Source organism: Triplophysa rosa, linkage group LG22 (genome assembly GCF_024868665.1).
Source record: "Triplophysa rosa linkage group LG22, Trosa_1v2, whole genome shotgun sequence".
NCBI classification, from domain to species: domain Eukaryota; kingdom Metazoa; phylum Chordata; class Actinopteri; order Cypriniformes; family Nemacheilidae; genus Triplophysa; species Triplophysa rosa.
The window spans coordinates 6,446,172-6,470,315 of record NC_079911.1 but is presented as its reverse complement, the minus strand read 5'-3'; the positions used below and the strand labels follow the sequence as shown (position 1 = coordinate 6,470,315).

At 37.6% G+C, this 24,144-nt stretch overlaps 4 protein-coding genes across 6 annotated transcripts; 3 read left to right on the top strand and 1 right to left on the bottom strand.

Annotated features, from left to right (window-relative positions):
* The first annotated feature begins 661 nt into the window (after positions 1 to 661).
* LOC130546543 (placenta-specific gene 8 protein-like) lies at positions 662 to 1,709 on the top strand. Its single transcript, XM_057321863.1, has 3 exons — positions 662 to 1,069; positions 1,181 to 1,305; positions 1,409 to 1,709. Exons 1-3 carry the CDS (start codon positions 985 to 987, stop codon positions 1,511 to 1,513), a joined length of 315 nt encoding a protein of 104 aa, XP_057177846.1. The 5' UTR covers positions 662 to 984; the 3' UTR covers positions 1,514 to 1,709.
* Positions 1,710 to 3,128: 1,419 nt separating this feature from the next.
* plac8.2 (placenta associated 8, tandem duplicate 2) lies at positions 3,129 to 5,358 on the top strand. Its single transcript, XM_057321318.1, has 3 exons — positions 3,129 to 4,104; positions 4,563 to 4,687; positions 4,783 to 5,358. The coding sequence occupies exons 1-3, from the start codon at positions 4,020 to 4,022 to the stop codon at positions 4,885 to 4,887; spliced, it is 315 nt and encodes a 104-aa protein (XP_057177301.1). The 5' UTR covers positions 3,129 to 4,019; the 3' UTR covers positions 4,888 to 5,358.
* Positions 5,359 to 5,475: 117 nt separating this feature from the next.
* cops4 (COP9 constitutive photomorphogenic homolog subunit 4 (Arabidopsis)) lies at positions 5,476 to 10,209 on the bottom strand. Its single transcript, XM_057321317.1, has 10 exons — positions 10,100 to 10,209; positions 9,388 to 9,467; positions 9,111 to 9,262; positions 8,266 to 8,369; positions 8,031 to 8,184; positions 7,765 to 7,915; positions 7,474 to 7,644; positions 6,331 to 6,446; positions 6,159 to 6,243; positions 5,476 to 6,042 (listed from the first exon to the last, which is right to left on the bottom strand). The coding sequence occupies exons 1-10, from the start codon at positions 10,171 to 10,173 to the stop codon at positions 5,909 to 5,911; spliced, it is 1,221 nt and encodes a 406-aa protein (XP_057177300.1). The 5' UTR covers positions 10,174 to 10,209; the 3' UTR covers positions 5,476 to 5,908.
* Positions 10,210 to 10,648: 439 nt separating this feature from the next.
* Positions 10,649 to 23,838, top strand: lin54 (lin-54 DREAM MuvB core complex component). Of its 3 annotated transcripts, none has more exons than XM_057321315.1 (14): positions 10,649 to 10,826; positions 13,423 to 14,108; positions 14,204 to 14,321; positions 14,472 to 14,605; positions 15,642 to 15,797; positions 16,942 to 17,149; positions 17,252 to 17,322; positions 17,451 to 17,648; positions 18,610 to 18,701; positions 18,783 to 18,854; positions 19,117 to 19,219; positions 19,383 to 19,520; positions 19,611 to 19,813; positions 21,972 to 23,838. In XM_057321315.1, the coding sequence occupies exons 2-14, from the start codon at positions 13,446 to 13,448 to the stop codon at positions 22,168 to 22,170; spliced, it is 2,355 nt and encodes a 784-aa protein (XP_057177298.1). In that variant the 5' UTR covers positions 10,649 to 10,826; positions 13,423 to 13,445; the 3' UTR covers positions 22,171 to 23,838. The 3 variants fall into 3 exon arrangements, with proteins under 3 accessions (XP_057177298.1, XP_057177297.1, XP_057177299.1); XM_057321314.1 differs by having other exon boundaries at positions 10,649 to 10,850; positions 21,972 to 23,837; XM_057321316.1 differs by lacking the exon at positions 10,649 to 10,826 and adding an exon at positions 10,859 to 12,022.
* The last annotated feature ends 306 nt before the right edge of the window (positions 23,839 to 24,144 follow it).

Below are 24,144 nucleotides of genomic sequence, written 5' to 3'. Positions count from 1 at the left end.
CCCCCATTTTCTGTAAAATAGTCTTTATTTTATATATGCACAATTTAGAATCTTTTAGACTGTAAATCGTATTATATTGTATTGTCATTGTGTTGAATGTCTGTACTAGAAGCTTCCAACACCAAAGAAAATTCCTTGTGTGTGCAAGCACACTTGGCAATAAAGCTCTTCTGATTCTGATTCTGATTCTGATACATACAAAGATTACGTTTCTGAAAAATGTGGATTAAATCATTTTTTACATTAATCATTTCAGACATTTTTATTGGTTGTTTATTGCTTAGTAGGCTACTCTGAATGTTTAAAATCTTTAAAATTGTAAGCGTTATATTCACAACAGTATAGCAACAGTGTTTTATTGTATTTAACTCACAGCAATAAATCAACTGGGCCTCAAATTACCAGTCAAACCAAATCCATCATCCAATATGTCATAATAGTCTTGGGGGCCGTTGCTTCAAAAAAAATGTAAGAAATAAATAAATGACAGATAAGTTCATTGATGTATAATGATGTGTTATGTTTTGTTCCATATTTGTCATCACTTGAAGACGTGAATGGCAAACTAATCTAAGATTTCTGGAAATGGCCATTTGTGGTGGTTTATAACCAGTAGTTACATGTAACGTTACAGGACTTTGAACCCACAGGATGGGCAGCAGATATTTTGACAATAAAACTGTTTATTGCCATATGTGTAGTAAGCCATATATATGCCTAAACTCGTGACTTTTCAAACCGTATATAATGGACATCTGTGGATGTTTCACAGCAAAGGGAGTTTCCTAAATCAACAAAGGTAGGTAAAAGAAAGGTATAGCTACATTTAAACATTACTTACTTTTTGCCAAGTTAACCTTACAAGAAAATATTTAGTTTAAAAGTATGATGTCAATTGAGTTTGGAAAACTAAAGAAAAAAACAAATACAAAAAGTGTTTCAGAATGATATAGCGTGAATGTTTTTGATGTTCTAGATTAGAAAATGGAGGTGACAACTCAACCCAAAGCATACGCACAAAAAGACTTTCAGACCAGTTTATTAAGCTGCTGTGATGATATGGGCGTATGTAAGTAATTTCAATGGCACTGAAAATGAATGATAAATGTAATACGATCTCTAAATTGTATGATAATGATAAAGTGATTGACTTTAACATCTATCTAAAATGTTGTATTAGGTTGTTGTGGCACATTCTGCCTCCCTTGTTTGGGCTGCTCCATTGCTAGTGACATGAATGAATGTTGTGCGTGTGGTTTGGGAATGCCAATCCGAAGTGTTTACAGAGAAAGATACAACATCCCGGTATGGTGTAGTCAAAATATCTTTCACTTGTTTATATTTATCTATACCTAGTCGGTTTGCCTTTCTATTTTGTTGTTTGATCTGGGTTTGGTTTGGTTTCCAGGGATCCATGTGTAACGACTGTGTTGTCAATTACTTCTGCGCCTGTTGCGCGAGCTGTCAGTTAAAGAGAGATATTAAAATAAGGAAGCGTAACGGAGAATTCTGAAGAAAGCACTTCTTACAGGACAGATGCGTTTAAGGGCAACACGGTGGATATTACTCAACAAAGCACAGCCGAATCAAGACTATCCGGTTTATGAACCAAAGATCAAAGAAAGTTAAATGTGTAAATTATATGAAATGTAATCAATCTTTATAAAAATGCAGGTTATCATGAACTTGTTGCTGTCTTTTGACCAAAAGCTAACAAACACCATTAAATGTAAATTCTAAATGTAATGTAACTATACGGCAAATTTTCTAATATTAGTATATCAGATTTGTGGCCTGTGTGAACACTTTGTTAACATGTAAACAGTCAAAGAGAAGCACAATAAAGATGAAATCTCAACTTAAAGCTAAAGAATTCTTGGTTACTTGTCATTTTAATTTAGAATATTCTTTTAATTGCTGGCTTCACAATTTAAGTTAACTCAAAGTGCCAGCAGTGACAAATTTTGGGTCATTTTAAATTAATTGCAGATGTTGTACATTTGACTTATTGAATTTTTTAATTATGAACTAAGAGGAATATCGTAGGTGGAACAAAATCAAGCTGATAATAATAATAATAATGATAAAAATAACACAATATTGTGTATTATTATTATTATTATTATTGGTGTAATTATTATTATTATTATACTATAATAGTATAGTGTATGTGTGTGGTCATATATTTGACATGCCCATTTAGAGTCCTCTTATTCTCAATAAACTGTATTGTTGAACTATAACTTCACATTAATCGCAAAATAGTTATGTTTTCTGAGTGACAACAAAAAACTGTTTAATATGTACATAGAGCACCATGGCAAATCACAACATTTTGGCAACCAAATCGTTAACTTCAATTCAATGCATTTGTTTACCCATAATAACAGATTTATTTTCCATTGTGTAATCATAACAGTTTGACAAGAATAGGTGGTGTGGCTGTTTAAGTCATCACTTAAGGTGTGCTAGGTAAACTGATAACAAACTAAAGTAATCGAACTTTGTGGTCATTTACAACCATTTGTTACAAGCATTATGAGACTTTGAGCTCGAATGGACAATATATATTTTGACAAACTGTTACCTTCTACTTACAATTTGAATTGGATTTAAGTTTTATCTGTCAATTTAAAACAAACAGCATAAGTGCATAAGACTATAAGATTATTGTTTATATAGGTATATAGCACACTATGTCCTGAGATAAGTGGATTGATTAACTATGATATAAAAAGTATGACTATAGCTTTTTAACATAAATGTAAGCAGCAGCAGCAAGTATCTAGACAGAGATAATAAATATTGTGGTGTTACAGAGGTGAAGTAAACATATACAGATGTATCTTATTCCATTTGGTATCATTCTGACTGTGGTTGCAAAGAAACTATTCTAGAAACCTGCATTGTTTGATACTGTCTGGTCCGTATTGTCTCAGGTTTTGCTGTACAAGCGTTTATGCCTGAGTAAAGAATGGCCTGGATGATGTATTTGCTTTAAAATCCGGGCAATGATGCAACAACAGTGTTTTTTTCCTCACTATTATTTACAACAGGATCTGCATTTTCGTGGGTTTAAATAAAAACGTTTCTCAACATGTCAGTATTTGAGTAACATGTTATTTATTTCAGCCACAAATTAAACTTAACAACCACACAAAATTTAAGGGGCCGTTTCAAAATAATTTTCAGGTTTTTCTGAATTTACTATTTATTGGTATGTGTTTAGGTCAAATGAACATTTTTGTTTTGTGTGAACTACTAACAACATTTCTCCCAAATTTCAAATAAAAGTATTGCTTCTTGCACTTATTTGCAAAAACTGGAGAAACAGGTCAAAATAACAAAACATATGCTTTTTAATACTGCAAAGAAAACAAGTTTATATTTACTTTTAAGCAATACAGCAGTAATATCCCTACATGTATTTAGGAAAAGTAAAAAAAATATGTGATAGCCTTGATTTTTCACATTGCACATTTCTGTCACTCAGAGGTTTGGTCTTGTTGAAATTCAACAGACACTGGACTGGAATGAGCACAATGCATCTAGAAATGCTGATTATATGAAAATTTGGCATGGTATATCAAGTGTTATGAATATGTGGACTGTCAAGCTCTCTCCACTTTCCTGACGATGAGAGGATGGAAGGATTTCTTCCTGAAGTCCATGGTTAGTTCCTTTTGATAAGGTCATTCTCCTCTTTGCAAGAATATCAGCTCCCCAAACACGTCTCCACCCTTGATGATGCCGTGTCATCTGCATACTTAATGATGACAGTATTGTCATGGATGGAGAGAGTGAAGGGAGTGCCTGAACATGTGACTTTTCCAATATAAAAGACGTCCCTTTGTGTAGTATCCTGAAGCGAGGATCCAACTTCGCAAAAGGTAAAGTTCCTAATGTTTTTTTATTCCTTTTGTGTAAACTTTATATAAATCTCTGTTTAGGGTTCATATTAACTAAACTTTGAATATGTCTCTTAACTTTTTTTGTGGAACAAACATTTGATTTCTTCTATGGAGGTGACATCTCAACCTAAAGCATATAAGCCTAAAGACTTTCAGACCGGATTATTCGGCTGTTGTGATGATGTAAGCATCTGTAAGTTGTTCCAATTTATAATATTTCACAACTACATTGTTAAAAGGATAGTTTAGCCAAAAATAAACATAAGCTCATCATTTATTCACCCTCATGTCAGCTGTATATTACTATTTCTTCTGTGCAACACAAAAGAAGATATTTTGAGAAATGTCTCAGTGGTTTTGTGTCCATACAATGGAAGTCAATGGGGTTCAGTGTTGTTTGGTTACCAACGTCCTTGAAAATATCTTCTTTTGTGTTCTGCAGAAGAAAAAACTTAAACAGAAAGGTTCATCAGATGTTAAAGGTTCTTCACGGAACCAAAATGTTCTTGCATCGAAGCACCTTTTGAAGCACCCTTTTTTTAAGAGTGCAGGTTTAGAATGAGGTTGAGTATATGAAGATATTTTTGTATTTGTGAAGTGTCCCTTTAATTCGTTATCTGATCTATAACATCAATCTAAATGTTGTATTAGGTTGTTGTGGCACATTCTGCCTCCCTTGTTTGGGCTGTACTATTGCTAGTGACATGAACGAATGTTGGGTGTGCGGTTTGGGGATGCCAATCCGAAGTGTTTACAGAACAAGATACAACATCCCGGTTAGTATGATGTCAATATATCGTTCAACCAATTGATCATGTTGAGCATGGAACGCAAATAAAGTAATTTGTTGGTTGTTTGGTTTTGTTTCCAGGGATCCATGTGTGAAAACTTTCTTGTAAACTATTTCTGCCTGTCTTGTGCAGCCTGTCAGCTGAAGAGAGATATTGACATAAGGAAGCGTAACGGAGAATTCTGAAGAAATCTTACAGGGTGACCCACCACAACATCCTGTTTAAACAAGAAATCGTGCTCATCGAGCCCTTTTGTAATGTCTTTAATTACTGTACTCGGTCTGTAGGCATCATAAAACTTTTTTTATCACATCACATGTTCATTTCTATAAAGTTGGCTGTGTAGCCAGCGAGAACAGATATTACGAGTGCCAGAGATGTGAAATCTTAAAGGGACAGATCACCCAAAAATGAAAATTCTGTCATCATTTTCTTCCCCTCAGGTCATTTCAAACTTGAATGACTTTCTTTCTTCTGCAGAACACAAGAGAAGATATTTCGAAGAACGCTGGTAACCAAACAACATTGAACCCCATTGACTTCCACTGTTTGGATACAAATCCTCCTTTGTGTTCCACAGGGAAGTCATATAGAGGTTTTGAAAGACATGAAGGTGAATAAATGAAGTTTATATAAATTAAAGTATCCCTTTAACATGAGTTAATGTTAGCTTTATGTTGCTATTTAGTTTTAATTACTATGTTTTCCTCCTTTTATTTTTCTGTGGAATGCCGTTTACCTCACACTGTACGACGGATGCAGCATTGTATAACTTCCTTTCACTCGCAAATTTATTTTCAATGATTTTTTTGACAATCTGTTCATGTGGAGAAAATCAATAAAGTAAGGAAAATTGTTTAAAAAGTGTGTGATTCTTGCAACCGGCACCAAATGGACTTGCAAACAGATTTCCCAAACATGGTAGTTTTTAGGACAGTATATGAAAGTATATATACCCTTTTTCTCACAGTTTGACTGTTTTGCGCTCAAAACTGACAGAAAATAAACATGAAAACATGGTCACAGTTTATTAAGCCTCAGACTGTCTTTGCAAATGTCAGAAATGCCTCACAACCAACTTAATACAGAATCATGGGAGAGGTTAAACTTAATGAATGAGCTCAAGTTCAATAGTCTTTTCATGGTGCTGTTAATTTTGCCTATAGGGTGTGCCGACGGATGTAGCTAGAAGGGGATAAAGGGACTTTATTGTGTCATCTGGGCCTCGATAGCTTGTGCCGTCCACTCTGGTGCTGCCTGACTGATCTTCTCCAGCAGGTTATTCACCTGGAAGCACAGCGACTGAATCTGCTTGTCCCAGGTGGGCAATGGCTCTCGCGCTGATGAAAATAATACAGTTTGCAGAACTTTCCGAGTCTGTTTTATTTGACTTCAGTTTCTTATGATTATAAAGTTAAAAAGATTGCTACTAAATTCATCCAATAACCAAACTTACTTTCAAAATGGACAATGCTGTCTATCTGGTCAATGAAGCCGTTCATGCGACCCTCTGTGATCATTTGTGAGGCGATCTTTTCTGCCTGTAAAGAGATTTGTGGCAGCATTAGAACCGTCGTCACCACAATGTTTGTTTTATCAAATAAATCGTAAGCCATGCATGGATGTACCTTTGCAGGTGGAATTTCTAATAGTGCTCCTAGCTCTTCAAAAGTGATGTTGTTGTATAGTTTGCTAGCAGAAAGCAGGTTGTGCTCAATGACTGCTCGGTCTAGGATGCTTGAACCTACAAAGGAAAATGTCACACTTTTAAATTAGGTGCAATAAGTAATTTGTTGTTTATGTCAGGGGTTTTCAAACTGGCCAGGGGGCCCCCAGAGGGTTCTAAGGGGTCCCCCAAAAAATTCAGACAAAAAAGACAGAGCAAAAAATTAAGAGGTGGACAGTTTTACTCAAGTACATTTTTCAAGTATATGCACTTTATGATGCTGTTTTTACATTGGAAAATATTACTTTGCCATATTACAAAGCATATGTCATACTTTTACTCCACTACACTTCATAAATAAATTGTTTACGTTTTTTTTTTACATTTAATACAGAATTTAAGTACTTTAAAAATCTTTTAATAGTAAAAAGTAAAACTACTTAAGTAAAAGATAAGAAGTAAAAGTACTCGATTTGAGCTTGTACTTAAGTTTTAAAAGGTAAATAAACAACAGTTATTTATGAAATGTAGTGGAGTAAAAAGTATGATATTTGCTTTATAATGTAGTGAAGTAAGATTTTTCCAAAGTAAAAACACTCTCATAAAGTACAGATATTTTAATATGTACTTGAGAGTAAAAATACTTAAGTAAATGAAAAAATGTAAAATATTATACACAAAAATGCGGCAAAAAAACGTGCTACTCGGCATAATTAATTTAGTTTGCATATGAACTTTAAAAAATCTAAACGAAGTTAGTGGGTTAATGTGGTTGTCATCTTAACATGCCAACCTTAGTGAGGTAACCCACTCATGTAAAATAAAACATCTTTTTATTAGGCTACTAATATTATTGTACACTTCATCCATTTTTTTTTTAAGAAATAAGAAATTTAGGTTACACTTTATTTTAAGGTGCCCACGTTAAAGTGTAATTATACCATTACTACAGTAATACATGTAACGTGTTACAACGGCACATGTTAGCGTTTTTACTATACTTATATAGTATAGTATGTCAATTCTTAGGAGCTAAAATGTTTATGTGGCGCAAATTACTCAAATCCTAAATACATAAAAATAGCATCTAATAGTAAGTCAACACCATCTGCTGTGGTGGCTTTCTGATGTGGCATCAGCATGGCGGCAAACTCCTGCAGTTGATTTCCTCGAATGATTCGATCCAGGTACATCTTCTCCAGAATGCCATAGGCGGAAAGTTGCTGACAGCGTTCGTCCTTGAACAGCGTGGCCAACATACGCGAACGCTGCTGACCTTTGAAGCAACAAGATGTGTTAATTCCATCTTAGATCAAGTGATCGCTTTGAAATATACATTTAAATTAGGCTGTAATTAGTTTAGCCTAATGTTAGTAAGGTAGTATGCCGATCTTACCTGCAGAGGCCAGTATAGTGCAATGAAGAGCATGCTTCAAAGCTTCCAAACGTTCAGTCTCATGGACAATGGATTTGTAGGAAAGCTCATTGTAGCGCTGAGCAGCCTCAATGAACTTCCTCCGGTAGTCTAGTACTCTGGCATAGCACACCTATAGGATGCAATGAAAAACGCTATATAAAAACGCTGTATAATAACATTGGTAGAGACTATTTCCACCAGATGCCATCGTTCATGATAAAACATCAGTTTAATTTACGGTGCACCTTGTAGTGAATCTGCAGCTGTTCATTGGTGGATTCGTTCTGAAGTAAAGAAGCTCGGTTGATGTAGGCCTCAGCCTGAACCGGGTCATCATCCTCCAAGTACAGACGGGCGATTTTCAGATAGGTGTCCAACTTGTAGTCCACATTGTACTGTCTGTAGATACAGACGAACAGATCGTAAGAGAGTAAAACCAAGGCGAGAGAAGTTTATTCATAGATAAAAGAGTGAACATACTTTTGTCCCGTCTCCAGAGGGATGCCCACAAGAACCTGTGCGGCGTTCCGCCAGTCCTCCTCTTTTTCATAGATTGTGGCTAGATGTTGTCTGATTGAAGCCACCTGAAAATGTGCGAAATTCACTTACAATTATTATGTATGGTAACTTATTAATGTAAAGGAGTAGTTGTTTTTTTGTCATTATTTGTTAGGGTGATTCTCACGAAATTTTGGTTTTAAGATGTCGAACATGATTTTCTTAAAAACACTTGTATCAACAAATTTCCTTTATATTTATATTATATTTATAGAAATGTAACATTTTTTTATGCGGAAAACTACATTTATAGGTAATGAGAATGATACTAATACTAAGTGTTTAACTAGAAAATATAACGTAATCTGTTAACTTGAAAGGGATGCGTTTCATCACATAAAATCAAACTTAATGTAAATATCTTTGTGTGTTTAAGCAGTCTTTTAGAAATGTTACGGAGGATGAGAATCTCAGTTTCTATTTCTTTATTTTTACTATACATGAATATTCTGTCAATCATTTTTTGTCGTTCGAGAAAATCAAGTAGACCATCGAATTGACTTTTTTCAGAATGTTTTCATTTGACTCTGTTTACATTACAAAATATAATTCACTCAGATGGCCAACACAAAGGTGTTTTTTAATGATGCTGACATGACAACAACATATTTTTGGGGACCGTTTTTCTGTAGTAATGCATTTTGGTAGATGTAGGTCAAAAAACATGCACAAGAGGTGAAGGTAAAATTTCTGAATTATATTTTGGACAAGAGTTCGCTGATGTTTATCAAGTACATGCTTGTTTTCACATGCAATGTTACACTGACCTGTTCTTCAAATGAAATAACTCTGGGCTGAATCTTTTCCAGTGTAAAATGGCAAACAGTTTTTGCTGTAACGTCTGGCAGGTTTAGAAGGTGTGTGCAAAAGTCTGTCAACAGCTGTCTGGATATAACCAAGCTTACATTCTCATTAACCACTGTGAGAGGATGAGAAGTTAATCAGTGTATGCAATGTTAAAAGATGCATTACATGTTAGAATAAATACATAATTTGTTATCTGTACCATGTCAGACAGGTGTGCTTTAATATCAGTGTACTTACTCGCTTCAACAAATGCTTTAAGTGCCTCAAGTTGTTCTGCATCAGTAAACTGAAGAGCTTTTTCTAATATTTGCCGATATCTGTGACAATTTTTAAAGGAGACAAAAAGGGCTAATGTTTATTTATAGACATATGAATCCAATTCATGTAAAACAACTTTTAAAACTTGAAGAGATAAATCATAATAAACTACTAACAATATATATAGTGCTTTATTTAAAATGAACAGTGAATTATTTATAATGCCATAATAATAAAATTAACTGAATAGTTAAAGAATTATACATATTATTACTACTTTAGACAATAAAAATATTTTTACAGCAAATACAAAGTCAACGTTACAGTAACCACATCTGTTGTAGTAACCAGGATTTCTTGGCTGACTTACATTACTGTTGGAGTAAATACAATGTAGCTGCCTAAGCACCTGTCATCAAACATGCCCGATATATTTGCTTACGCAAATAACGTATTATTATAAATAAATTATAAAAAATAAAAAAGTTGTGAACTGCAGACTACTAAATGCAGACTGACAAGCAGAGTAACTATTCATCAGTTCAATGCATAGCCTCACGCTAGCTAATATTAGCCTGTAGACATCATCTTTGCATCACATCTTTCATCTGAGAAAACGTAAACAATGATATATCTATGCAACTGACATATACTTAGTGGACATATAAGTAAAAGGCCTGAATAAACATACTTCCCAGCCAGATCTTTATGAGAGCCACTGGAGTTCATCAGCTGGGCGAGCTCCTGTCTCACGCCGGTCGCCATTTTCCTCTACTGCTCAATCAACAGTGACACATTCAGACCTCAAGAGGGCGCCACTCATCAAAATCATTTTATTCTTGAGTATTCTTATTCTTTGAATTCAAAAAGTAAATGAAAATCAGTAGTAATAATAATAATAATAATAATAATTTATATATTATTAATATGCTAATATCTTATAATTACTTATAATTGGGAAAAAATAGGGGTTATGACAGGGTTTTAACTTCACCAAAAAACATGAAAGCTTACATTATTTACATTTTCTGACATCATGCCCCGTATAAACATGCAAATGTGTTTTTAAATATGTTTATATCTACCTATCTAAAAATGTATATCTATAATGTATATCTATATCTAAAAATAAAGTCATTTAGCTTTTATGCATTTATGCGTGCGCGAGTCGCGTACTACTGAAAGAGGCGTGCACGGAAGTTGTGCAGTGACGCAAAATGTTGCTTCCTACGAAGGCGTGGCCTGATAATGGGATGTTAGAGGTGAAATGGCGCTCGGCGCGGTATTTTAAACAATCGTCTTCGTCTGAGAGCGGATGATCGAAACGATGCAGCGGCGAGTCGGAGTAAGCAGCGCGTGATCGAGTGAAAAACTTCGAGGATTTCAGAAGAGCGTTTCGAGACTTCTCTCGACAAAGTGTAGGAAGTGTCTTTTCAGCTCGGGTGGGTATTCAGCAAGGGGCAATATGATCTCAGCTAGTTAGCAGAGCTGCTAACTGTGTATTTGTCAGCTGATGTGGGCTTCGAACTGTCTCCTGTCTTGCGCTTTTTGTGTGGTGTGTAATTCAAAGAACGAGTTGTGATGACAAATGATTGTTGGTACGTTAAGGTTTGGTGCTGAACTGCAAGTTAAAACATACAAAGGTAAAGATTGCTCCAAGGTTGAAGTCTTTGCGATAGTTTAATGTTGGCTGGATACTGGATAGCACCTGAGGCAATGCACCGACAATAATGACAGCAACCTGCTGGCTCTGTCTGGATCATATCTATGTGGTTTTACAGTACACTGTTATTGCTTTGCAGCATTAGTAGCGTTATGCAATGGCTTTTGTCAACGTATGGCTTTTATTTTATACAAATATTGTAACGTTAGTATTGTGCAAAGTGATATGGACCCCCAATTTGTTTTCTTTGAACAAAACAGAGACTCGTCAGGAAGCTTGGAAGCATTTTTGTTTTGTTGTCTGCACTGCACACTATGATGTAATAATTTGATAAGTAATGAAACTTTTTTGTAATTTTTTTATTTTGTAATTATTGCAATCATCTTTTTTCAGTTAACCTTAAGTCTCTATTTATTTCATTACAACTCGACTTAAAGTTAGCAGTTTAGTGACGGAAGACTTGGTCTTATTGTACGTTTTACGCTATAACATTTAATATAATCAGCACCCATGAGTTTGAGAATTGTGTCTGTTTTAAATAGGGAATGGTTAGAAAATGAGTTCTTATTCCAGCCGTCTCTTAAAATAAACATTTTGAGCCCGCACGTCATTTATGTCCACTTTGCCCCTCCCTTGCGCTAACAAAACAAATGCTGCGTTTTTATCTTGTGCTGCTGCTGTTTCTGAACTGATGACGAGTTGAAAATGGCGGATCTTTCGAAATCCAACCCTGGCCTGAAATAGACACTCAGCGCTCAAAGTCACATAACAGGACTCTGCTAAACCAAATATACCAGTCCGTATACACATGTATGTGTCGTAGTATTATAAAGTTAATTTCCATGGCAACAGAGTATACAGGGAACCGGGCGCGTGGAATATCAACAAACTCTCCTCGATGTGGAAACTGTCAGACTGCCCTGCTGGGTTTTTACAGAATTAACTGTTGAGGTAATGGAGACAATTATTTTCTGCGATTAAAACAGAGGCCTTGATGTGTCCTGTCTCTTTAAATTAATTTGAGTGCTTTTATGGTTTCAATTTAATAACACGTATAAAGGAACGTGTGTTATAGGAGGTTTTGTGTTTTGAGTCACGAAATTTGGTAAGAAAAGCACTGCTACAGACAGTTGTTTTGGTGATTGTCATTGCTAATGTTAGCTATGACGCTAGTTCTTGATGTATATTTGGTGTGTTAATTAACTGCTGGTTAGCTCTGTGCTACTTAACCTCATAGCAGCTATGCGACGCGACGCATTTAGAACGCTTTCATCAACACTTTCGGCGCTGTTTGATTGATGGGGCGTTCTAGTCGCGTCGCGTCAGCGTAGAGCGTTTAGTAATAGGAGAGTTTGAATGGCCCGCCAGAACACTGTTGCGGATTATATTTGACACATGTGCTTGTTATATGACTCTTTAGATTTTAAATGTATACTTTATGCTGTATGTTTATCATTTTCATCACGATTTTTTCTTAGATTTACACGTCATGCCTTAATAGACATCCATTATTTCTGTATGTATGTACTCGCATCACAATCCATCACTCTTGCACAATATTCCTCAAAAGTAACGCAAAAGCTTTGAGTTGAGGTAAAGAAAGTTGCTGTAGAAAATGCTGATACGATCGTTTGGACACGTTTTTTAGAATGATTGACGCAGAAGACTGTATACAAATAATAAAGCTTGAACTATGAATTGTTTTTTGTTTGTTTGTTTATATTGCATGTGTAATAATTAGGGCTTCGGAATGTTGAAAAAAATGTAGTATGCAATACGAACACTGCAAAAATGGCATTCTTGTCTTGTTTTATAGTACAAATTAAAGGAGTAGTTCGCCTTCAAAATGAAAATTCTGTAATAATTTACTCACCCTTTTGTCATTTCAAACCTGTATGACTTTCTTCCGCGGAACACAAATTAAGATATTTTAACAGGCCCCCATTCACTTGCATTGGTTACAATAGAAGTGAATGGGGGGGTTACCAACATTTTTCAAAATATCTTCTTTTGTGTTGTGCAGAAGAAAGAAAGCCATACAGGTTTGAAATGACAAGAGGGTGAGTAAATGATGACAGCATTTTCATTTTGAATGTGAACTACTCCTTTAATCACACTTAAATCAACATACATATTCTTGACAAGATGAGTGACCTAAGATATTTAGTCTTTTTTAATGTAAAAAATACAAGAATTAGGGAAGTTTATGTTTATGTAAAACCAGCCAAAAATCTGCCAATGGGGTGATAAAAATAACCTTGAATTAGGAACTTAAGTGAAACGTAAAACTAAATTCAAGTTTTTCCCTCACATTTTTCTACATTTTTTAAAAACATGTTTCTCTTTCTTAGTTTGTTTTCAGTCATTTTGCAAGATGGATGTGGTATCACCTGAGCTCAACAGCCTCCTCCCTGATGAGATTATGGATACTGAAGCTATCGCAATGGAAGAGGAACTCCCCGCCGAGCATCTCGCACCTCCTCTCCAATCCGAATCGGAGCTGACTCAGGTTCCTATGGAAACGGAGGTGCCTGAAATCGTCACCCTGTGTACGACCACCACAGCTATGCAGATGACCGCAACCTCCAGCGACGCTCAATGTAGCACCATCTCTGGAACTCAACTCCTCCTGGCCTCCTCTGGCCTCATGACTGGCGCCTCCTCCAAAACCACCAGCCCTGGTGTGACTCAGAGCCTCTCAAAAATCTCCAGCGTCACCATCCCGGCCAACCACCAGCTCATCATCAACAGAGTGGCCACCTCCCCTGGCGTGGATGGCAAACCTCCGGGCACTGCTGTGCTCAAGCCAGAGGGTCAGAAACTTCTGGTTGCCGGCCTCAGTAAAACAGGACAGCCCATTATGTTGGCTCTGCCCCAGACTTGGAACAAACCTGCCACCACCCAGGGCACAGGGGATGCCAAAACTCAGATTAAAATGCTGACCGCAGTCGGGAAGCCGGTGATAGCTGTGAGCTCGGCCAGTCAGCTGCTGAGCACCTCCACACCGTTGCAAGCCCAACAGCTGAAGACCCTTCAGGTCAGTGTTTATCTTTTTATGGAAAGACATCTTCATGAGGATTTAAGCAACGCTTCCTGTTCAACAGAATGAAAGATTCATGTTTCTCCCCACAGATCACAAAGAAGCCTCCGGTGTCTTCAGCCGGACCAATGATAACAAAGCTCATCATCACAAAGGCTTTAAACAATAAAGGACTGACCAATCCCGCGTCAGGAGCTCCTGTAGTGACTGGTAATCTTCGTCCTGTGTAATATCAAACACATCTTTGAAATCTGCTGATGTTTGTAAGCAAGTCACTAGCCCGTCATGTGATCCGGAAATCTATAATAATGCACTTCCAGATCCTTGTGATCAATCCTAAAGCTTTGTTCCTGCTCCCAGGTCGGGTTGTTACCCAGAGCACTCCAGTGACGCCACCACGTAACATCACCATCGGTGAGACAACCAGCACTGTGCAGCAGAACCCGTCTGGCAACACCAAAGTGGCCATCTCACCTCTGAAGTCTCCTGGCAAGGTCAGTTTCTATTCAAGTGGGTAGTTCACCCAAAAATGAAAATTCTGTCATCGTTTACTCACCCTCAGGTTGTTCCAAATCTGTATGCATTTTTTTGTTCTGCAGAACACAAGGGAAGATATTTGTAAGAATGTCAGTAACCAAACAGATCTCATCCCCATTGACTATCATAGTATTTCTTTTCCCTACTATGGCTGACAGTAAATCAGTCATTGCAGGATTTAGCGATTTTGCCATCGCAGAATTTAACGCATAATCAAACAAACTCTTGCGGCAACTTGAGAACTTTTCCGCATAATTTGGCCGAAGACGAGCCATGTGACGTCAGCACACCGCGCATTCCATCAAAACCTGCTCCAAAAGTCAGGCAGAGATACTCTTATTATAGGGAGATAAGGGTCTGTAACACTTACAATTGGAGAAAGCGTAACGGCTAACAAAATGTATTGACATACATAAAAAAACTAGCCTCTGGTTTCCTTTCCTGCATTCCGCTGGCGTTGAAACGAAACGTGATTGGTTGCTTGACCTGTTAGTCAAAATGGCCTCTTGGGCTGGCCTCGGCTACTTAAAGCAGCCAAGGTTTCCAGAGCATCAGTCTGAAACTGCTGCATGCCTTTTAATCATAGGAAATTAATAATGAAGAACTGTTTCTGAGAAAAAAAAACTCGCAATTTTTATCGCAAAATTTGAACAAAGCCGCTGCAAAATCAAGCATTTTTGGCTGCAGAAATCACCAAAAAAATCTCTGCAAAATCCTGTGGGGGCTGGTAAATGGCTGATGAGATCTGTTTGGTTACTGACATTCTTCCAAATATCTTCCTTTGTGTTTCACAGAACAAAGAAATGTATACAGGTTTGGAACAACCTGAGGTTGAGTAAGTGATGACAGAATTTTCATTCTTGGGTGAACTATCCTTTTAAAACGGCACCCCTGCTATTAGTTGGAGAAACATAGTTTCACCCCAAATGCACGCCATTGGTTGAGACTTTTTCTCATGTCTGTGTCCTCACCCTTATGCTTTTTCGCCTCTAGCTGACTGTTGTTTCAGTGGCCAGTGGGTCTCCAAACTCACCCCAGAAGTCTGTGACGCTCCCTCTGAATGTTGCTTTGGGCCAGCCGATCCTCGCTGTCCAACAGTCTGCTGCCACCTCACCGGCCAAAGCAGGAACCAGCCTGTCCACTGCACAGGTAAACACTCAAAGACACTAAAGATCTATTCGCTAAGACAAACATACTTTAACATTCAAAAACAATAATAATTTTGCCTCTATGCTGTCATGAGCTTTTTTTTTTTAAAGTGAAAGTGACCTATTAGTCAGATATGGTGACCCATACCTGAAATGTGACCTCTGCATTTAACCCATCCAGTGATTAGTGAACACACGCACAGCAAGTGGTGAACACACGTACACCCGGAGCAGTGGGCAGCTATCACTGCAGCCCCCGGGGAGCAAGTAGGGGTAGGATGCCTTGCTCAAGGGCACCTCAGTCGTTACCCGCCGGCCCTCAGAATCGAACCGGTAACCTTCTAGTCACGAGTCCGACTCTCTAACCATTAGGCCACCATGACTTTTTTGAATGTACATATAACATATTATAATATTAAATATAAAAGAGCAGAATAATTGGGTCCCAGCCTCATGTTCCAATGTTAGTGGTTCCAGGTTTGGGCCCAGTACAGAGCTGATGGGCAGTTCCAGCGTTATGTGACGTTTTCGGTTTCAGTCATGTGAAATGGAAATTCTCAGTGAATATATATATTGCCAATGTAATGAATTATGTGTTTATATTTGACTAAACCTGTGATGATAGAGGCCAAACATTGGACAAGTATCTATTATCTATGCGTTTTCTATTTTAAAAGAAAAATTCATGCGTTCTGGATGTGACAAAAAAGGACATGTTTTTGAGAATCTGTGAATAAAAATGCACAAACCAGAATAAATAATACCTTACAAATGAAGAAGGGATGGCTCTTTATAGACCATAATATAGTTACTATATTTTAATTTACACGTGAAAATTTTCTCAACGTTTTCATTTGAGAAATATGGACCGTTATTGGTGTGACCTTACCTGACTATGGAAAACTATGCTTTAAAAAAGTGCTTTAGAAACTTCACATGGGTATTTTAACCACTAAATATTAATGTCTGACCTATAAGATGTACCGAAACCCACATTGTATACAGTGGGTATAAGCATAAAAGAGTTCAAATCAGGATTTGCCATCTGTACCATATTAGAGGGAAAAAGGGCATCAAAGAAAAGTTTCACACGTGAAAACTTTTGCATGTCACTAACTACATGTTTTGCTTTATCTCAACTACAGGCTGTAAAGCCAGTGCAGGGGGTTACTGTGGCAGGGATGGGGACATCTCAGTTTAAGACCATCATCCCCCTCACCACACCACCCAATGTACAGCAGATTCAGGTGCCAGGCAGCCGCTTTCATTACGTACGACTCGTGACCGCCACAACCGGCAGCGGCACCGTGCATACGGGCGCCAGCACCAACACTAACTCTTCTATTCAACCAGGTAGAGCCTGTAGCCTGTATAGTTCAGAATAGATCTGTTGTTTAATGTTCAACTTGAATGTTTTAGTCTAATAGACTAAAAACTGTTCTGTTGTTTACAAAGCCAAGCCTGTGATGATGAACGCTGCGGTACGGATGTCTGTACCCATCGTACAGGCACAGACTGTTAAACAGGTATATGGTGAAACATGCACTCCTGTTGTCTGATCTCACTCTAACCAGTTTAATGCACATAAATGTAAACCAGAAATCTTGGTTATAACAATATTTATGTGGTTTGTTGTGGTTGGACGCATACGCAGGTGGTACCCAAGCCCCTGACATCAGCAACGCAGGTGATGACCACCAGTCAGACCCCCCAGCGCCTCATCATGCCAGCCACACATCTGCCTCAGATCCAGCCCAACCTGACCAATCTTCCTCCGGGCACTGTGCTTACCCCCGCCCACGGCTCTGGGAACATGGGATACGCTGTGTTGCCGGCCCCGTATGTCACACAGGTCCGTACATCGCCAGTGATACCAAATGCAATAGGGAGGCTCAAAGATGAAGTATTTTTTGTTTGCAAAACCCGGAAGCGAGTTAGCATTTTAGGACTTCCGGTTCCATCGCTCCAAAGCCTATGGGTTTTTTGAACGGGTTTTTGGTAAATCGCCCGAAATATGGTCTGTGGTAAACAAAAAAAATAAATATATTCACATTTTCTATGACATAAAACACACCAATTATAACCCCCTTGTGATTTTTTTAAAGCCTTAATGTGTCTTAAAAACGGCGGTTGCTAACAAGTTGCTAAATCGTAGGGCTGTGTATTGAAAAGTGCCTCCCGATACGATACATATCACGGTAGATGGGTCACGATACAATATATTGGTATGTATTTCGATACGATACACATTTGCGATATATTGCAGTACTTTAAATAGAAAATGTAAAAAGTAGAGCTAGAAATACAACAGCCCTACTAAATCGCTTTACTTCTTTTGGCGAGGACGGTAGATGTCATCGCGCATATAAAGCTCACAAATAATGCAAAATGGGCACAAATCTTTTAAAACGTAGATTCATTCACGGAGTAATTACTTGCAAGGGAACACATTTTTAATAAAGTTTGAAAGTTTTCGGAGGCTTGGTGGCGGTGATGTTGATATCGAGCGACCTTAAGTGTAGTCTGTTTATAGCATCGTAATAGCTTTTTACTTCTGCCAATTGTATTTCGGCTCAAAAAAAATTTGGTGTTGATTTGTACAGATGATCTTGATAGACGAAACGTGTAAACATCATAAACCTTTGTTAATCACATGCACATGGCGATCTTCCAAAAGTCTATGGGACAAATGCATAAGCTTTCGGTCGAGGGAACCAGCGCGGCGCTTACTTCCGGGTTAGCCTTCAAAAATACGTCATCTCTGAGGTGCCGGTTGTTTTGGGGAGTTTTTCACGTCTCATGTGTTCTCTCAGATTCCCCAGCCTACGTTCGTCACTTTAACCAGCAGATCCACCTTCTCGACGAACACGCCAATACAGACCCAAGCCAGGCTTTCTCTCAACGGGTGAGATGCAAATATTGTTATATCACAATTCATTTTAGCAAACTGTTTGTTATATCAAGCTCATTGTTTTTCTTATTACAGTTTACCAACATCAGAAGCCACATCCAGGCAGAGAAAACCCTGTAACTGCACACGCTCACAGTGTCTGAAATTGTATGTACCACCCAGCATTCCTGTTTCCATTCTTTTATATTTATAATTGTTTTTATTGGCACTCTTAGTTTAGACCCCCATTTGTGGCAAATATGTGCCATTAACACCACCTGTTGTTTTCAAGATTAGACTTTCAGCATCATGTATAGTTGTCTTTGATGCTGTGACAGAGATGATGAACCGAATCGTACAGCGTGTTCATTATAAAATGATGATGACTTGCTGTTTGATAACTGGTTATTAATTCATCTCTTCTCTGCAGGTATTGTGATTGCTTTGCCAATGGGGAGTTTTGTAGTAACTGCAACTGTGTTAACTGCTTCAACAACCTCGGTCATGAGAGTGAAAGACTTAAGGCGATTAAGGTAACAAATGACTGTTTTTTTCTTTTTTTAGGAAATGTAAAATGTCTTCTGCTGTTACGCTTGTTTGATTCTTTAGGAATGTCATCTGTATGTTGCACAAAACTGTTTTGCTGTATTGATATGGCCAAAGTCACAACCTACAGAATAACGTGTCGTCCTGCAGGCTTGTTTAGACCGAAACCCGGTGGCCTTCAAGCCCAAGATTGGCAAAGGCAAAGAAGGCGAGTCAGACAGGAGACACAGCAAAGGGTGCAACTGTAAAAAATCCGGCTGCCTGAAGAACTACTGCGAGTGTTATGAGGTGAGCTGCATCTGAATGTCAAAGCGTTCAGCCCTCGTGTTGGGTCCTTGTGAGCAAAGTTAACAGTCTCTCGTTCACTGTTCACGTCAGGCAAAAATCATGTGCTCGTCAATCTGCAAATGCATGGGCTGTAAGAACTTTGAGGAGAGTCCAGAGAGGAAGACGCTGATGCACCTGGCAGATGCTGCAGAGGTGCGAGTACAGCAGCAAACCGCAGCCAAAACCAAACTGTCATCGCAGATCTCGGATCTGCTCACCAGAACGACTCCAGCCATCACCAGTGGAGGCGGAAAGTAAGACCTGCCATATCTTTATCTCATTATAATAGTTACATTATATCCAGACATTACCTAACAATGACCTATGGACCTCCAAAATGCTCTTTAGTGCACCACCTTAGAAACCACCCATATTTACTTAGTAACCATCTATCAACAATCTGTGGAATTTTTTTGTTACATTTGATATTGATAGAATTGACAACATTCAAAGTTTAGAACTTTTTGGATGTAAACTTACAAAATAAAAATTTAAGAAAGTCTGTTACTTTAAAATATTTGTTTTGACTTGTATACTTTTTTGTCGTAATAAATATAAAGATTTTTATATAAAATTAAATTAAGGAATTAATTCTAAACCTTTAAGGCCGTGTTCACATTTGACTTCTTTTTTGACAAGAAAAAGTTGACAATGGCGCTTTTTTAGTAAAAAAAAAATGCTTGCAACGTTGTGGTTACGAATAACAGCCAGCAATGTTCAAAGATAGCATTTGTGCACGAAGGCAGCTTAAGGAGCAAGTATGGTCCGTCTGTCTGTGTCCGTGCGGATGTGACGCGTACAAAAGCGCATGCACGTGAAAATTGCACAAGTCCCTAGGGGTCAATGCACACACAGAAAGTGTGCAGTGTGCCGTTGTCGAAGAAAAACGATACAAAACCAACATGCTGAAACCAATAACAGTAAGCTAAGAAGCATATCCTTCTCCATGCGGTTTGGTTGTTGTTCTTGTTGTCTTGCTGTTTGCTCGGATTGTTTGCAGTGGCAAATGACTTCCTCTACCATTAATTTGCAGTGGGTCTGAATGATGCGACTCAACGCTGCCCTCTGACGGTCTGGTAGAGCACACATACTCATTTGTACTGCGCATGTGTCGAACTCGAACTCCGCGCTTAATCAGTGATGAGTATGCTCAAGAAGCTGTGCGGACGAGTTTGCGCGCGTACGCGGAAAATCAAGTATACCTGGGGCTTTAGAGAGACAGGCTTTATAGGCAGCGTAACAGAATTCTATTTGAATTATAAACAGAGAGCATCTTTGCAATAACTAATCATATATTTAAAAACTACAAAACTAATTTCTGGCAAGAAATGACATCAAACGTTATTGAAAAAGAATATTAAACATATACAAAATTATTTATACAAAACTATGCTCCAACAGGCGTTTCGGCTGCCATTGAATTTTTTTCGAGTTTGAGCCTTCTCGATCAATCACATTCCTCGTATGATGTTATGGAAACGACAGGTCTCTGTCATTGGTTAGCTGTGAAAAAGGTGCTTGACGTAGGGCGTTTTTTTTTTTTAAGTTAAACTTTTTACAACCTCAAGAGACGCTCTGAGCTGCAGAAAAGACGCTGGCGCTTAAAAAAGCGCTCAGGGATTTTTTGGAAACTCTGTTTAATCCATAGGATTATAATGTAAAACAGATGCTAGCAGCTTCAAAAAAGAAGTCAAGTGTGAACACTGCCTTAGAGCGCACAAAATTCTGTAAAATATATATGTTGATGCAGGTCACATGTTGGCAGCTCAACCAATAGGAATGAACTGTTATACACCCCTGCTGAAAAAAACAACAGAAACCATTAAAGAAGTTGTAATGCTTTTAAGGGTTTGAAAGGGATTTGTATTGGTTTTAATGGAAAAGGTGTCTACTGGTATCCCTGCTGAAAAAAAACATGAACCACTAGCTTTTCCATTAAAAGTGTTACAAAATTCCTTTTTGTAGAGTGCTTTGGGCATGATTCCAATAGGATTTCATTTAACATCCCACCAATAGAATCCATCACATACCAGTAGAACCATTACAGTTTCCATTAAAGCCAGTACAAATCCCTTTAAAAGCATTATAACATCTTTAATGGTTTCTATTGTTTTTTACAGAAACCATTCCAGAAATTCTAATGTTTTCCATTAAAGCATTAAAAAAATCCTTTTTGTAGTGTTTTGGGCTTTTTCCAGTAGGATTTAACATCCCACCAAAAGAATTCATCACATACCATTAGACACCATTAGAATTTCCATTACAACCAATACAATACAATGCAATACAATTTGATAAACTTTCTATTGTGTTTTGGGCAGGGTTCTATTGTTTTTTTTATTCAGTAGGGAGTCTTTTAGTGTTTAAAAGTCAAGTTTTATTTTGTTAACTTATCATTCAAATAACTTTCAGGTTGCCGTACACATTCGTCACGAAGGAAGTGGCCGAGGCGACGTGTGACTGTTTGCTGGAGCAGGTCGAACAGGCGGAGCTCAACAACCAGACTGCGGCCACGGCCGAGCGCCTCGTTCTGGAGGAGTTCGGCCGCTGCCTGAGGAGAATCATCAGTTTTGCCGGTAAAGCCAAGACGGACTGTCCCATTAACTGCTAGACCGGGCGCAGCTGTGATTGAGAGCCCTTCCAGCTTGTGGTGTAGTGCAAACCCAAAGCACTGAACTGAAGCACCAGGAGTTGGATTTGACTTGAGGCATTAAGACTTGGGGTCTGCGTACGGCATGTTCACTTATGGATACAGGGGCTATCCAATAAAGAGACCAAAAGCAGAACTTCCCATTGGCCTCACATTGAGTTTCCGTCAAACTGGGAGACGAAAGGAGGACTGCGCTCCGAGTGGGCTGGCACTGTTTGCTGTCACAGAAGGGGTTTTATTATAGAATGATCTATACAGTTTTAAAGTAGATTTGTTGTTTTTTGGCAGAGTTTTCCATTTTTAAATGCAAAATCATGGCATTTGTTTGTCTTTTAAAACTGGATTGGGATATTATCGTTCGCTTACCTTTTCCGCTTACTGCCAGTAACCTCAGAATATGTTTGGACATCAAACAACCTTCTCTGCACATGTAATAACAGTCAAATCATGACTTGTATACAGTAAATAGCCTATACTGTAGCTTTATTATATTTATTTACTTGCAGAAGATTTTGTTCTTTGGTCTTAGGCCAAAATTAATTTCTCAGATTTCAAGTTGTCATAAATTCACTGTTCTGTTTTTGTTTACCAAGCATATAGAAGTTCGGAATTCTGGACCGGTTTGTGTGTGGCTGGAGTTTCGTGGCAGACAGTAAAAGCGGCACACGAATGTTAAACAGAGTATGACATGTCTGACAGCAGTACCGGTATCCTGTACTTAACAGTGCTTTGAACCAATCTATCTAAAGGAAAGAAGTTCCTTTTCAATCTTATTGAATTAACCGCTTTACAGATGAAAGCATACAGCTACATAAGCTTTGTAATGATCAGTCTTAAGGCTTGTTGTTGATATATGCTCCTTTTAACATTTTCATCTTTTCCATTATTGATTCTTCCTCTGTCCACGGATAAAATAAGAGACTCGGCTGTTGTGCAAGTTGTGTGTGGTTGGTCCGTTTGTTTAATGTTTTTTTTAAATGCTTAATAAACTAATGATGCACTGAGAGGAAAATTCATAACAATCCAAAAATTCCAGGCACCCCGTCAAAAACAAGAAAGGATACATTTTAAATAAATACGTTTAAATTAGCTTTTTAATTAATGTTTTATTAATAAACTGAAAGTTTTAGTTTTTAAGTGGTTAATTTATTTAATTTGAGTTTTTTTTTATTTTTGCATACACATGAGATGTAACGGCTGTTTGGATTAAATGTCATTAAACATATATTCTCCTAAATTGTTTAAAAAGTCTTTTTGACACGGTTTTCTTTGGGCTAAAACTATTTTCAGGATAGAATTTTTGGTCCATCCCGAAATTGTCAGACATTTCTTTATCCTATACACAGACTTGATGCACTATACATTTCACTAATATTTTCAACTGAAACTTCAAACCCGTCAAAGACAAACCACTGTCATGCTCCTGTCTCACCTCAATACTTGAAGATTTTTTTCAAATATTTGTAATAAAGATATAGAAGCGTATGTTTAGTACTACCAGCGAGATTTCTGCAGTTTAACATTACTTGTATTCATCTGCAGCACAACCCTCTCCGTTAAGCAGAAATATGACCTAATAAAAAATGTTGTGTTCTTGTTTATTAAAATGAATAGTTCATGTTCTCCCTTTAACTATTTTTGTGTGGAAATATATGTAATTGTCAGGAAAATGTCACATGCAAAATAGTCAATATTAAGTATTATACACTGTAAGCTTTATTTTTATTTATTTGATAAATACATTATACATTTTGTCATGTCACTGTGTAATCTATATTAACAGCTGGCTCTTCTTGAAAGCTTGCAAGTCTGCTTAAAAAAAAAGGATTTATAGGTTTTCAAAGTGTTGCATATAACGTACATTTATTCTGTGGTAAGTGAAATTGTTTCTTAAACGCTTGTGATATGCACGGAAACTGCCCCAGTCTGTTTCTT